Source organism: Marmota marmota, unplaced genomic scaffold, assembly GCF_001458135.2.
Source record: "Marmota marmota marmota unplaced genomic scaffold, marMar, whole genome shotgun sequence".
In the NCBI taxonomy this organism is placed as follows: domain Eukaryota; kingdom Metazoa; phylum Chordata; class Mammalia; order Rodentia; family Sciuridae; genus Marmota; species Marmota marmota.
Window position 1 is genome coordinate 25,805,781 of NW_026000026.1, and position 15,865 is coordinate 25,821,645.

General features: G+C 47.4%; 1 protein-coding gene and 1 long non-coding RNA gene across 4 annotated transcripts in view; one reads left to right on the forward strand and one right to left on the reverse strand.

Moving 5' to 3' along the window:
* Hm13 (histocompatibility minor 13) overlaps positions 1-15,784 on the reverse strand; it is a 44,247-nt gene extending 28,463 nt beyond the window's left edge. For 2 of the 3 annotated variants that reach the window (XM_015481924.2, XM_015481907.2), the window contains exons 1-3: positions 15,484-15,784; positions 6,971-7,069; positions 811-893 (exon numbers count right to left, since the gene is read on the reverse strand). In XM_015481924.2, coding sequence (XP_015337410.1) covers positions 811-893; positions 6,971-7,069; positions 15,484-15,666 — 365 coding nt within the window. In that variant the 5' untranslated portion in view covers positions 15,667-15,784. The remainder of the gene's footprint in view (positions 1-810; positions 894-6,970; positions 7,070-15,483) is intronic. The other variant, XM_015481916.2, reaches the window with a different exon arrangement.
* On the forward strand, positions 4,642-6,654 carry LOC125619020. The gene is made up of 2 exons (XR_007350483.1): positions 4,642-4,807; positions 6,243-6,654. It is a non-coding gene; the product is annotated as an uncharacterized LOC125619020 (long non-coding RNA).
* Positions 15,785-15,865: the final 81 nt, after the last annotated feature.

The window sequence follows — 15,865 nt, forward strand, 5'->3', positions numbered from 1 at the left end:
TTTTTTTCCTTTCCTGGTACTGGGATTGAACCTAGTGGTGCTTTACCACTGAGCTATATCCCTAGTCCTTTTTCAGCCTCCTGAGTCACTTGGATTCCAGGTATGCTTCACCACACCTGGACAGAGCAAAGTTCTTAACCTCTCTGAGCCTCTGTTTCCCTGACTAACCTAGGATTAAAAGAAAGAGCTAAACGCAAGTTTCTCTGGTACGTTAACACAGATAGTAACAAAGTTAACAGTTATTGAACATATTAAGTTCGAGAAACCAAGCTAAAAGCTTTCCACATGACCCCAGAAGGAAGGTGTTATTATTTTCTACCACAATGGTGAGGAAATTGAGGCCAGAGAGATTAAATAACTTGCCCAAGGTCATTGGGCTATTAAGTGGCAGAGTCTGGATTTAAAGTCAGGTAGTCAGATTCCAGAGCTTGCCCCCCTAATCTCTCCCCATACTGCTTCTCTCATGAAAAAAGACAATGCCTCAAGATGCTTGGCAGGCCACAGCACCTGGCGTTACTCATCTCAGTACTCTTGACAACACCAGGATGTTACTGCTCACAAATAACCTTCCCAACAACAGTGGCAGTGAGAAACATCCACGGTTACTTTTATAGGTCCGTATAAAGACACTGTAGCCCAGACATGTTACAGTTCTAGTCCTAGGTCACCTTTAGTGACACAAGGGAAAGATTCCCTTGGGTTTTTGGGCCAAACCCGGCTCTGAATGACACCAAAGGTCATGTTCATATCCAAAACCCTGTTCTGGCTCCTGTGAAAGCTGCTTCATATGCTGCAGAGATGCCTTCTGACCTGATGGTGTGGGACAACGCCAGGATTCCCAGCACGAAGAAATACATGGACAGCAAGAGGTTGATGTACTCCTGGGAGAATATCTGAGGCAGAAATACAAAAAGAAACAGGAAGTTAGGATGCCTGTGGCCACAAGGAAACTATATATAGAGTCCCAGCTTCTCTTCTGGAGGTTGGTCTCATGCCCCTGGAGTCAGGGGACAGTTGGGAAGAAACCTCAGACAAAATCAGGGCACTCCTATTTTCTATGGCTGTGAGAAAAAAGGGTGGGACTCCAAGCCCCATCCTGTACCTCCCAAAGGAGTCTAGAGGCGTGTGCCCGTGACTGCATTATCTGGAAACAGGCAATTATCGTTTGTGTCCAGAGTCTTGCAAACGCATGGATGGGGAGCCCAAGGCACAGAAATCTGAGAGCTGTTGGAGCTGCAGTACTTGCTCTTCCATATCTCCTCTTCCTGCCCCCAAATCCCAGGAGCCCTTACAGAGTGGCCATTACAGCTACCATCATGCTAGCTGCAAAGTATCTGGGTGCCCTGCCCCACTCTCCATGTCCACTCCACCGATAACTCCTCCTGATAACTGTGGTGGGAGGTTGGGACAGCAGGCCCTGATAGCCGCATCCTGGCCACCTTATCGTCAGGTGAAATAGGACATATTCTCTGTCAAATGTTCTAAACTCAAGTGTCATGTGTTAAGTCTGGGCCTTGGCTATGACATGTTCCTCCACACTTGCTGTATCCTTGCTGAATTTGCTACTGTGATGGTCTAACTGCGAGGGAATGATGTGCTCATCTGCAAGGGCAGGGACACTGGCCCTCTGCTCTCAAGTAAGGCTGTGATGGAATGTGTTTAAATGCCAACTTGATCACAGCAGTCCCCTGGTTAAATCCTTGCAGTGGCTTCCCAATGTTCCCAGAAGCTGGAGGCCCACACCCTTGCACTGGCCTCTCCTGGTGACCACTGTGGACCTCACCGCTCCTCTTCTATGTGCCCCAGTCACACTGGCTTTTGCAGTGTGATGGCTGTGTTACACCACCACCCACAGGTCACTTGGGCATGTACTCCTGGGCTGCTCTCTTTTCCCTTCACCTCGCCAGCCCTATTCATCCTTCCTCAGCCCAAGTTTTCCTTAGGTAGTCCCCCCAGTAATTCTGTGGACATTTACTGGTTTACCACGCTGGGCAGGACATTGTGCTGAACACTAGGAATATAGCTAGCAATAAGGTGAAGTGCCTGCTTGGAGTTCACCTGCCAGCAAGGGAGAAAGAATCTCAAAAGAAACAATGATCTATAAAGTACTGTTAGGTGTGCTGGCGCTAAGGAAAGCAAAGCAGGGCAAGGGTTTAAGCGAAGGGGCTGTTATAGTTTGGATATTAAGTGTCCCCCTGAGAAGCTCATGGTGGTGTAAACATGATACCCAATGCAGCAATGTTCAGAGGTGGAATGGTTAGTTTATGAGAGCTATAACCTCATCAATGGGTTAATCCATTCGATGGATCAATTTGAGTGGAATACTGGGTAGCAACTGTGTGGGGAGTGGGGCCGGAGGAAGCAGCTCACTGGGGATGTACCCTGGGGATTATATTTTCTCACTGGCTCTCTGTGCTCTCTCCATTCCTGGTTGCCATGTGCCCTGCTGCCATGATGTTCTGCCTCACCTCAGGTCCAGAGCAATGGAGTTGGCTGACCGTGGACTGAACCTCTGAAAATGTGAGACCCAAATAAACTTCTCTTCCTCTAAGTTATCTTGTTGGGTATTTTGGTCACAGTGATGAAAAACTGACTGACATAGGGTGAGAGCTGCTACTTCAGACAGTGGCCATGGAAAGCCTTCAGAAGGGAGGACACTAGAATAGAACCCTCAGAGCGGGAGGAGGCTGTGGAGACGCTCAGGGAAGAGCACCCGAGGCAGAGGGAAGGGCAGGTAAAAAGATCCTGAGGTGGATGCTTGTTTGTGTGTGTAGGGAACAGTAAGGGCCTGTAAGCCTGGGGCAAGGGAACAAGGGAGCGTCAGGAGGTGAGGCTAGGGAGATAGGAGGGAGCCAGACCCTGCGGTACCACGAAAGATTTCAGATTCACCTAAGTGAGATCGGTCAGCACTGGAGGGCTTTTGCAGTGTGATGGCTGTGCCACATTACCACCCACAGGTCACTTGGGCATGTGCTGGGACATGATCTGATGGTCTGACAGGATTCCTCTGTTGCTATGCAGAACAGAGACCCTGAAGGACAGGAGTGGAAGCAGAGAGCCCAGTGGGTGAGGAGGACCCTGCAAATCCAGCAAAGGGAATACAGTGACCTGCATTGGGGGACGTGGAGTAAAGTGATGAACAGCAAAAGACTCCAAATCTGTTCTGGAATCAGGATCGCAAGAAGTGCACAGGGACTGGATATGAAGGATGAGAGGAGCAGGGACAAGGACTCCTGGGGTTTTTGGCCAAGCAGCTAGGTGGACAGAGGTGCTCTTGTCTTAGATGGAGGTTTGGGCAGGGGCAGGGTTCACCCTAGGCGGGTTCTTCTGTGCTTTCCTGCCTCTGGGGACCTTGTCTTTACACCCCTTCTCAGAGGTTTAACTTCATATTTCTCTATGTAACTGGTGTCTGTCTCCACTACTCAACAAGATGCTCCTTGAAGGCAGGGGGGGTTGACTTTTTTGTTGCTACGGTGGTGTCCCAGGCACAGGGCCCAATGTAGCAGGCACTCAATAAATGCAGAAGGACTGAGCGGATGAGCAGTCCAGTGCCAGGCAGCATGAGTACTACTGTAGAGGAGGTACCTGGATTAGGCCTCATCTGTGGAGATGTTCTGTGCCTCACGCAGTGTTCGTCCAATGTGGGCTCCGAGGAAAAAAGCTTGCTCAGGCCACACTCGTGAGCTGGCTACTTTGACTGTGTGGCTATGGGAATTGAGCACTAAGATGCACTTTGCTTTGTGCTTTGGCTGCCAGAAAGTTAGAGCCATAACTGTGGTCCATTTCTGGCAAGAATACAAGTCTTTAAGCCACAGGGTCTGGGTAATGTCCTCACCCAAGACTTGTTTTTTCCTATTTCAACTTTTTTCTTCACCCCTTTGTTTTTCTCATGCCATTGGATTTTATTTTTATAAGCTGCCTAAAAGCAATTGGGTAAATGAGAGAAGATCAAGTAAATGCTATCATGTTGAGAAATGCTGTTGTGTTTTCAAACTTCATATTTTCCTAATGCTTCAACATCCCCACACACAGGCAGTGAGCACCCCACCCAGGTAACAGAGGCAGCAGTGTGATAAGGCTGGTCCCTACACAAGTTCCCCTTACTTCCCTCCCCAGACTGTGCCCTCGTGACATTTAAACACACCAATGACAATGATCCCCTCATGCCTGTGTTCTCTGCACTGATCTCCAGTGCAGGCACCTGCCCAGGGGTCCTTCTTCTCACCTGCACAGTTAAATCTGCTCCCTGGGACTTCTCCCCCATGGGTCCCTGTGTGCTGTGCGGTGCCTCCTTCTCTAGGGCTTCTGAGTATAATAGATCCTGTACTTCCACTCGCCTCTCTGAGCATTGAGTTCCTTGGCTGTGTTGGAATGATCCTTAAAGACTCTGCAAGGGGGAGTTCCCCATTTATCACACAGTTGGGGACAAGAGGGAACATTCTAAACCAGGCAGTAAGTCCTTCAGAAAGGCATATGAAACGAAAGGATCTACTACACTCATAGATTGGAGAGAGGGAGACTCTTGGGCAAGTGCCTTTATGGGGTCAAGGTAGAGCACACAAACAAAAGACTGGAGGGGATTTCCCTGGTATGTCTGAATATCTCGACATCAAGGTCAGGGGGGAGGGCTGGAGTGGGAAGTGGTGACAGAGACCAGCCTTAACTACACCTGGTCACCTGGACAGGATGCTTTGAGCTTGACTATGGGGATGCTGTCATTTCAGGAAAAATTCTAATGTCTAATGCAGTTTCAAATGCCAGTACAGCAACGAGAAGTGGGAGGAAGAAGTGGAGTAAGAGCCCTGTGGTAGGTGCTTCTGCTGTTAAACCAACCAGCCAACTAGCTATCAGGCTGAGATTCCTGAGGAGCCTGGTGGCTGCCCTGTCCGCAACTGCCTTTCAGAAATCTCCCCGTGGACACTGCAGAGGCAGGGGGTAGAGGTGGGACTGTGAAAGGGAGCTTCCCGCCCAGAGAGGAGGGTAGGCTGAGCAATGGCAGTCCTGCCTTAAAAAATGGTTCACACCCTCGGCTGTCAGATACTCCTTTTGGAGGGATCTGGCCTAAGGAAAGAATCCTAAATCCTAAATATATTAGGCGGTCTTGAGGCAAGGGACTTGGTGTCTTCCTGCACTGAGCACAACAGAGACTTGAGAAATCTGCCAAAAGCAAAGTCAGAAGCAACAGGCCCGCTGTGCCCAGAGCCACAGAGATCTCTGAGGCAGAGGGAGAGGAAAGGAAGCAGAGGGAGACACACTGCACAGCTCTACTTACAGCAGCTCGACTCACTCAGACACAAACACACCACACATTAGACACACTAGAGCAGGCACTTCTGGTGGAGACGGAGATGAAGGTGGGAAATGGAGGCGGACATTAGGGGTGAAGTAGGGGAACAAACAAGATGGGGCACCTGAGGGTGGTATGCCGTGAACCAAGGCATTTGATAAGATATTCACCTGAGATCCAGGAAAAAAAAAGGGGTGCGGGGGGGGGGGGGAAATCAGCAAATAGCCAATGCTCTTTGGTACATCCTTATTTTTCAGAATAAAAATCAGAATGACATTTTCTGTTTGAAGTGATGGGGGTATTGTAAGTCAACTGTGATGTATCTGCCTGTAGGCATATTCTGAAACCGTTAAAAACAGTAGTTATGATTGAACAATGAGATAGTGATGCAACAGGAAACAGGCATGAAAAATTAGGCATTTGCTTCATTTACAGAATAGCAAAACCCAAAAACGTGGATGCTACCTAACGCAGTGGACAGCACAGGGAAGCTAGCACGCTTGTAACTGCCAGTAGGAGTGGAAAACTGCCCCTTTGGAGGGCAATTTGGTACTCTCTCTCTAATTATAAAACAAGCCTCTGCTTGACCTGGGAATACTGCAGACATACTTGAAGGAAATTCGTGCATGTGCCAAATACTTCATGCCAAAATATGTGCAGGAAGACGTTCATAGCAGCACTACTCTGATATTCTAACAGTGGACACACATCCTAAGGGGTATATCATATAACAGAACCACGGGCAGCTTAAAAAGAATCAGGTGGATTGGACTGTGTTGATATAAAAATACTTTCATGGTGAGAGCTATAGATTTGATAAATATACTAAAAATATTTTAAAAAATATAATCCTAGATCTATGCATAACAGAGCCACAATAAACTAATATTGAGGAGAGGATTATGGCTCATTTGTATTTTCTTCCCTCAAGCTGAAATTCTTTTTTTTCTTTAAGGTGCCGAGGATAAAACAAACCTAGGCCTTGGGCATGTTAGGCAAGCACTCTACCAGTGAGCCCACCTCCAGCCCCAGAAAATAGTACAATTATATATATTAAAAAAAAAAAAAAAGTTTCAAGGAGAGTTTGCAGTAACATGAGAAAATGCTCATGATGTTATCAATGTGAGGTGAGAAAAGCAGCTACAGACTGAATACACCACGTGGTCACAGCCATGGAGAAACCATGCACGGGAAGAACGCGGAAGGACACACCTCCAAAGGGAAACTGTGACTGTCTCTGGAAGTGGGGTTTTGGATGATTGCTGTTTCCCCCTTTTTACTTTTCTGTGTATTCCAGGTTTGCAACACTGAGCCTGTGTAACTTTTATTGGGAAAATAAACCTCGATAAATTAAAAAAAAAAAAAAAGGCGATTAGTATGGTAGAGGTAATGTCAGAGACACAAGCTATACCCCAGCCCAACACATACAGTACAATAAAACCAAATTGGTATCATGAAACAGAACAAAAAAACTACATGGAGAAAAGAAATAGACTGGCAGGAAAGGTCCCAAACATGGACAATAGCTGTCTCTGGGTAGTGGGTCTACACGTAAATCTTTAATTTCTCCCTGCTCTTTATTTTCTAGAATCAAACATGCATGGCTCCTGTGATGAGAAAAATAAAACAAAAGAAAATAAAGTTATTTAAACCAAATGACAACACAGGTGGCAAACAACTTACTTTGAAAAAGAGGTAGAGCCCCAAGAGTGTGCAGCTGGCGATGATGGGGAAGCGGGCGGCATCCCGGCTGGTGATGGTTTCAGGCATGTCCGAGGCATTCTGGAGGAGAGAAGAGAGGCAGCGCTGAGTGGGGCTCTGGTTTGTCTGTCCTCTGTGGCTGGCTGCTGATGGAATTCGGTGTTCCAACAACTCATCTGGTGCCCTCAAGGCTTTTGCTTATGCTAGTCCTGCTGCCAGGGAGGCTGCCTGACTCCCCCTGGGCAAGATAATCTGATCCCCTCATTTTCCCATTGAGGACATCTGGACTGTGGTGAAGACCATCCAGAAGAACCCAGGGCATGTGTGGCATGTCTGAGGAGAAGAGCTATGGCAGAGGCAGTTAAAGCATGTGACAACTGAGAAGGGATAGGGGGTTAGAAGAGAGAGAGAGAAAAAAAAAAAAAAAGGAAACAGGGCTGGGGATACAGCGCTTGCCTAGCGTGCAGGAGGCCCTGGGTTCAATCCCCAGCACCACAAAGGTGTGGGGTGGGGGGAACCCAAAAAATGAACCACTGGAAGAACTGAATATGGTTAAAAAAACAAACAAACAAAAAAAACACTATTACATTTATAAACAGCAGATGCTACTGTTGGCAAGAATGTGATGTAGGCAAAGGGACCGTTGAATGATATTTACATGAAAAAGAACTGAATGCAATCAAACTGACAGTGGAGTAACAGTGTAACATAGGATTTAAATTAGCTTCATAGAATTAATGCCAAAAGACTTTTCCTCACCGTCCTCAAAGGCCCAGCAAACACTTGCTGCCATGAAGCCCTTCCAGATTCCCCCACTGGGATAAGCCAACCCCCAACTATTTCATATCATAACCACCAAAATCCTAGCAAAGGCAAAACAGACACCCATGCCAAGGTGAAATTCTTTCCATAGCAGCCACAGGCTCGTCACAGTGTTCAGTATTCCACCGTTACCATGTCCATCTCGTGAAGAAGGCACCAGCATTCCTGGGAGAAGGGATGCCATTCAGCTGTGGAATCTTGCCAAGACTTTGGCTCAGTGCTGGCTCTTAAAAACCAACAGGAGGGCTGGGTTTGTGGCTCAGTGGCAGAGAGCTTGCTTTGCACATGTGAGGCACTGGGTTCGATCCTTAGCACCACATAAAAATACGTAAACAAAATAGAGATATTGTGTTCATCTATAACTAAAAAATAATAAAAAATATATATATACATGTTAAAAAAAAAAAAAAAAACCACAATAGGAAAAGTTGCACTGAGAGGGGAGCTACTGGAGGGGGATTCTGGCTCAAGGAGGTTCTTCTGCCCCAAGGTGGAAGACTGCAGAAGGGGAATGAGATGGGAGTACAGGGTAGCAGCCCAGGAAACCATCACTAGGAGAGGTGTGTTGCATCATTGGCTTGAGTACAAACCTATCCAGCCTTTTGGGGAGGGCAATCTGGCAGAATATGTCAAATCATAATTTGCACATGCCCAAGGAAATAAAAAGATTCACAGACAGGAACTACAAATGACTTTTTAATCACAGAAAAAAAAAAAGTTAATTTTTCACTTTTTTCCACCCCCTGAAGTGCTGGGGATCAAACCTAGGACCACACACATGCTAGGAAAGCTCTCTACCACTGAGCTACATTCCCAGCCCTTCACTCTTGAATTTGAGATTCTCCTGCTTCAGCCTCCAGAGCTGCTGGAGTTACAGGTGAGCATCACTATGCCCAGCTCCCACCTCTCCCTCTCAATAAGAGAACCTGAAATTGAAGTACACTGACATTCCATTTTTCCTCATAATGGAAAAAAATCCACATTTTTGGTCTTCTGTAGAGATGACTTGGCAACACATGTCAAAACCAAACCACAAATGCGCGGACCCTTTAATCAAGCAAATATATTTCTGAGAATTTTTTTTACAGATGAAACTCTTATACCAGCAAAATGATGCCTATGAAGTACATCCAAGGTATTCCTGGCTGTTAATCGGTTGCTGGTGACTGAAGCAAGTCATCTGCATTCTGAGTACCAATTTGCTCATCTGTCAAACAGGAGGACACCCTCTTAACTTACTTCAAAAAAGAGCAAAGAGGCTTAAACCAAATGAGATGTGTAATGCCAAAGAGGTGGGCAAACTGTAAAGTACTGTGATCACAGGAGGCTGTGATTACTAGCGAGAGGTGAGTGAGGAGCCCCTTTGCAAACTGCTGTGTGTAGGCTGGGCAGCAGGCCCTCCCCTCTGGAGACGGGAGCTGTGTGAATCACTCTCCAGCAGCTTCGCTGGTGGGGGTGGGGAGGGTGAGCAATACCATTACCAAGAGGCCCAGTTTCCTTCCTTCCCTCTTTTCTACCAGGCTGTTTTTTTTTTTTTTTAATTTCTTTCTTTCCTAGTTTTTGGTGGTACTGGGGATTGAGCCCAGGGCTTTACATATGCTGGGCAAGTGTTTCACCAATGAGTTACACTCCAAGCCCTTTTACTTTAGTTTTTTTTTTTTGGTACTGGGGATTGAACCCAGGGTTGCTTAATCATTGAGCCACACTCCAGGGTCTTTTTTTTATGTTTTATTTTGAGAGAGGGTCTCACCAAGTCCTTAGGGCCTCACTAATTTGCTGAGGCTGGCCTTGAACTTGCAATTCTATTGCCTCAGCCTCCCAAATTGCTGGGATTACAGGCATGTGTCACCACGCCCAGCCCTTTTATTTTATTTTTAGGCAGAATCTCTAGGTGCCCTGGCTGGCCTTGAACTTGTGGACCTGCTGCCTCAGCTTCAGAGCAGCTGGGATTACATGCATGAGACACACCATACCTGGCTTAATTTCTGCTTTTTTGGCAGCAGTTTGTGGTGGGACTTGGGCAAATGCCTCAGCCTCTCTGTGCACCTCCACAAACTGAATAGATTCCTTTGTGACAGCAGAGTAGGTACAAAATAAACCAGACAGCTCCTGACCTTGGAGTTCCCAGGAAGACAGGCCAAGACCTTGACAGGTAAATAGTACAGTGACATAAAACAAAACAAACATGTATACTGATGTGTGATGTGATTCATGGTATGAGTGCAAAGTGGTTAAAGGAGGGCTGAGGTCAGAAGTCCCACCAGGACTCCAACTGCACTCCTTCCCAGCTGTGGGACCTTGGAAGGTGATTTTTCTCTCAGAGCCTCAATTCCTCAGTTGTAAAATGAGTTGTGAGGATTCCCATTTCTGCATAGGAAGTACTTGAGTAATCATTCAAGTTGTATACACTATTTTTTTTTAATTTTTTTTGTTTTAGTTGTGGATGGACACAATATTTTTATTTATATATTTTTATGTGTTGCTGAGGATTGAACCTAGTGCCTCACTCATGCAAGGCAAGTGCTCTGCCAATGAGCTACAACCCCAGCCCCAAGCTGCATACACTATTCATATCACTTTTATGAATGAGGGAATCATGAGTATACAGGGAAATAAAGGAGTGTCAGTGGTGCCAGAGCAGATGCAGCTTGAAAGCCAGGTATGCAGTAGAATTGACTGAGTTGAGGAGTTTGCTTTGTGCACAAGGAAATGAAGCACTTATCAAGCAGAGACCTGCATATACAGAGGCCCAGGGCTGGGAAGTACACAAGGGCTTTTGTAACTTCACCTATAAACCACTGTTAAGGCTCATCTTCACAGATTCCTTCCAATTCAGCCAATACCTGGAGAGGAAGAGGCTTAACGTTATTTGATGACAAACTAAGGTGTGCAGATGCTCCACCTATCAGAGAAATCTGGTCTCCTCTGTGGGTGACTGTTATAAATATCTCATGCTGCAATGGTGAGTCAGAATGGGAGACATCAAATCTGACCAGCAATATTACTAATAAGGATAATGTTTATTGAGAACTTTCGGTGTGCCAAGCGGTGTTTTACATGACCTCATCCTCACAAAACAGGTACATTTTACAAGTGAGGAAAATTTGCTTAGTGTAACACAGATGGCAGGCAGCAGAGCCAGGATTCAAACTGTGGTGGTCTGTTTCCAGAACCCAGGCTCTTGGCTACCATTTACTAGACGACCTCTCTCTTTCCTCTCTGGAAAAGCCTGCTGGAAAGTTGTGATAAGAAGCAGCTCAGGAAGCCTGTGACCTTCCTAAGGAACAGAATCCTGAAGGTAAAAATTAGCTAATCCTTTCTGCCCTTTTTTCTTGTGGTACAAAGGATTGAACCCAGGGGTACTCTACCCCTGAGCTACATTCCAGCCCCTTTTAAAGTTTCATTTTGAGACAAGGTCTGGCTAATAATGGGAAATAATAAATATATAAAGATATTAATTTCAGCATGGTTTGTAACAGCCAAAGACTCAAACAACCTAGATGACCACAGACCTCCTAAGCCAATGTTCTCCAATTTGGGTGTGTATCAGAATCATGGGGGTGGGGGGGAAGCTCTGTTAAAACACCCCCTGTTGGGCCCACCTTGAGTTTCTAATTCTGAATCTTATTTCTCACAAGATCCCAGGTGATGCTGGTGCTGCAGGTCCAGGGACTACCCTTTGAGACCAGTGCTATAAACAAAATGAGAGGTGCAGGTGGGATACCACAGCTGTTAAAGAAGAACATGAAACTGGATGTGGTGGTGCATGCCTGTAATCCCAGCAATTTGAGGCTGAGGCAGGATTGTAAATTCAAGGCTAGCCTCAGCAACTCAGCCTTTCAACTCAGATTTGAGACCCTGTCTCAAAAAGAAAATAAAAAGGTCTGGGATGTAGCTCAGTGGTAAAGTGTTCCAGGGTTCAATCCTCAGCAAAACAAAAACAATAATAATAACAACAGCAAAAAAAAAAAAAAAAAAAAAGAGAGAGAACATGACCATAACATACTGACATGATTAGATCTCCAAAATATATTCAGTTAAGAAAGCAAGGTGCAGAAAAGACTGCACACATAATAAAATATAACAGTTACATAACAAAATGGGGACACATGCTTACTTACTGTACAGTCTCCCTGGAAGGATATTTAAGAAACAGGTGACAGGGGCTGCTTCTAGGGAGGGAAACTGGGCAGCTGGGGTGGAAGGAAACTCATTGTGCACCTCTGGATACCTTCTAAATTTTGTACCAGGGACAAACATTATCTGCCCTTCCTAACATGAAAGGATGAGGTAGATCTGATGTAGAAAAATGACTAACATATACTGATAAAGAAAAAGAAATCAAATTGCAAAGCAATACTTATAATGCCGTTGTTATAAAAATAAACCTACCATATATACACAAGCACATACTTATGTTTGAATATACACAGAGAAAGTTCTTGGAGGTGGGCTGGGGAGGTAGCTTAGTGGTAGTGCATGTACTTAGCAAATTCCAGGCCTTAGTTTCCTTCCCCAGCACCATAAATAAAAATAAATAAATAAATAAAAATGCTCTGGAAGGTTACACTTCAAACAGCTAAGTGGGCTACTTCCAAGGAATAGTACTGAGGAAGCTTTTCCATTATGTTTCTGTACTGCTTGAGGGTTTTTTTTTTTTTAAAACAAGTTTATAGTTATTTTTGTCACTACCAAGTTTAAGCACTGCCTTGGGATTCGGATCCTCAGAAAGGCTATGTTCCCTGGGTATCTTGTCTTGGCATCCACGTCCCTCTCCTGGCCTCAGGTCACACTTTTCATTGTTCCTGCTCTGTCTACTGAATTCTCACCTACTTCTGTAAAGTCAACTGCAGCCTCCCCTAGGAGACACATGAGGGCTCAATTTAGTTGACTCAGCACACACCTGTGCATTAATGGTGACTGAGGTCTGTGAGGAAGGCTCGGCACTCCTGCGACCTGGTTCAGAGCAGATGCCTTGTCCTGTTAGTTGAGGGGCTGCTTTGTTCTACAGGCCAAGGCTGCTGAACCAGCTGCTTGGACAGAATTTGCTCCCCTCAGGAACACAGGTCTTGGACAGGGGCGTGCACAGCCCTTCTCTGCAAACCCTGCAGTTGCTGGTATTACCGTCACAGACCCTTGTAGGCCACTTCTTCACAGCACTCCTGCATCTCCACCTTCTTCCTGGGATTTCACAGTGTGCCCTGGACACATAGACCCCAGGGCAAGTCTGTCTTCATATGTCCTCTCTTAGGTGGCTTTATGATCTAACATGAGTGGAAACCCAAAACTCTTGGGCCCCCACACTAACTCTTCTCCCTCCTTGCCAAATGACCAAGGAAATGATGCAGGGTGAAAAAGTGACTCTCCCCAGGCCAAAATGCTACTTGTGTGAGACTTTAGAGGCACCTGTATCCAAAGATAGTGTCCTGATCTGAGACTAGGCACACCTGGTTCTGCCCCTATGAGGTACAGTGATCTTAACAAGTCATTCTTTTGACCCTTGATTTTTCTGTACAGTGGGAATAAAACTAGCTCTATCTGCCACACTGAGGTCTCTGAGTATTGAAGTGGGTAAAGATTTTATAACTTTAGAGCATCCTGGTTATTGGAGGGAGAGGCCATCAGTGAATGGTCAGGCCCCATTTGTAAATTTCATAGTTTTCCAGCCCTGCAGGAGATGTTTCGGAGAGGCAATTAGACAAAAGCACTTTAATCCACACTCTCTGCTCCAGCCACACCAGACCTTCTGTGCTTCTGTAACTGCTTTGTCTCTTCCAGGCTTCCTACCTCTCACTTTCCTCTGTTAGAATGCCCTCTCCTGGCTGGAATTCTACCTCTCCATCAATGCTTGGGCCTCCCTCCACACAAAGCCTCCATGCCCTGCTCCAGACATGCGTGCACAGCCTTTCTCTTTCTCTGCAAACCCTGCGGTTGCTGGTATTACCGTCACAGACCTAGCTGTCCTTCCCTCATCCACACTCCTGAACTCCTTGGTGACACTGCTCGACCTACACATCCCTGCAGCATCGCTCCACTGTAGACAATGGCAGAAGTTCAGGAAACACTGTTTCCTGGAGGTGTTTTTGGAAGAGACGAGCGATCCCTGTGCAGAAGGTGCTAAGGAGAAGTGTTCAGACAGTCTGGGAGCTACTCAGATCAAGCTGCTCAGCCTCCTGCCACACTGCCCTTTGGGTCCTTTGTCTTGGTCTATTTCTGAACTTCTCTCTGTACCAAGGGTTTGCTAACAGGCCTGGTATTGAGGATAAGGCCACCTGAACTCTGCTTAGCAAAGGCAGAATAGAAAGAAAAACAGGGTCACACTGAGCCTCTCAACCTAAGCCCTAACAGTTCTCCTTTGCATCTGACCACAGAGAGCCAGTGATGGGTTCTCTGTTCTTGGGAAAAAAGGCGGCAGCCTTCAGTCACTGCTTAAATTGGGCAGTGTTTTGAGAACCTGAGCCAGAGCAGTTTCAAAAGTGGCAGCTCCTTTGTGGGCCTGCTTCCGCTTGGGTCCATCTTCAGGTCTGGTGGGGGAGGAGCAGTGGGGATGCTTGTAGATTAAGAGGCTGTTAAGGAGGAGAGAGGGTGCCAGGAAGTCAGAAGCCATTGATTCCAGGGACTAGAGAGGGCTTAATATAGGGAAGAAGTAGGGGTGGGGAGGGTGGGAGAGAGGAAGGAAGGAGGAGGAAAGTGCTAGAGTCCTCTTGGGTATCCAATGGGACCAATATTAAGGAAGGCCAAGGACTGGCCAGTTCCTCAGCAGGTAGGCCCAACTGGATGGAGGGACTGTCTTAGGGGAGACAGGGAGAAAGGATGCTTTGAGGTAGGGTTAGGGGCTGGGTGGGAACAGAGTAAAAGGACTGGGTTTTAGCTAAAGACAAATTTGAGTGGTAGTTAGAGGAAGCCAACAAAAGAAGTGGTCTAAGCCTGGTTAAAAAGTAGAGGCATCAAGGTGCCAGGTCTGAAGAGCTGGCTGGAACTGGTTCCAGAAAGTAAAGCAATAGTCTAGATGCTAAAATGGAGCTATTTCCTGGGTTCATTTTTTCATGGCAGGGGCTAGGGCCTGGTCGGAGAGCTTCATGTAAGTGCCCACATGATATTATTTCATTGAGAAAGGAGACAAGCCTAGATATGGGTCTGGATGCTAGAATTAGCCCTGGGGTGGGTAAGGCAGGGCTCCTGATAGAGGGATGACTAGAGATGGTACCACTTAATTCTCAGGACTATTATTACTCATTAGGTACAGATTGGGGTTGACCCAGAGCCCTGGATGGGGTGACTGTTCCAGCTGGGATGAGTATATGTTGCTGCTGACCAGCGACAACAGAAGATGGGGCTGGGCCCAGAGCGAACAATCAGCGCCCGAGCGGCGGTGTGAGGGTCGGCTGACCGTGGCTGCCGCATGATGCAGACAGAGAGGGATGTGTCAGGATCTAAGCAGGGGGAGAAATCAGCTCCCCTCTGAGGAAGGTTGGGTAGAGGGTCGGTGCCCAGATCCGAGGACGCCGCCAAAGGCCAGCCCCGGAATGTGGGCGCGGGTGGAGGGGACGGTGGTGATAAACCCTGGGGCCGGTTAGTGACCCCGGCGAGGAGTTCCTCCAAGAAAGGGTCGGATGGGAAGGGTCCATGCCAGCCATGAGGGTGGGAAGGCTCGGATTAGCTGCCGAACCTACCTTGCCGCGGGCACAGCGCACCGAGCGCAGGGCGCCAAAGAAGATGGGCAGCAGCGCCATGAGCAGGAGGCTGCCGTAGGCCAGCGCGATGCCCTCGGGCGTGGAGGGCGGCCGCGTCGTGCCGTTGGCCGGGCCGCCTGACTCGGCGCTGCCGTTGTGCGGGTCGCTGAGGGCCGAGTCCATGGCGAGGCTGCGCTCGGCTGCTCACTCCAGCTCCGGCCGCTGCAGCAGGAACGCAGACGGAGGAACGGGCGCTGCGGGGAAAGCCACGTTCCCTAAAGAAACAGGAAGTGACGTGCCCCCCTCGCCGTTCGGCGCCGCGCGCGCGCCCGACGCCACGCGCGCAGCGCCTCGCCTCCCGCCGTCCCGCCCCGCTCCGCCA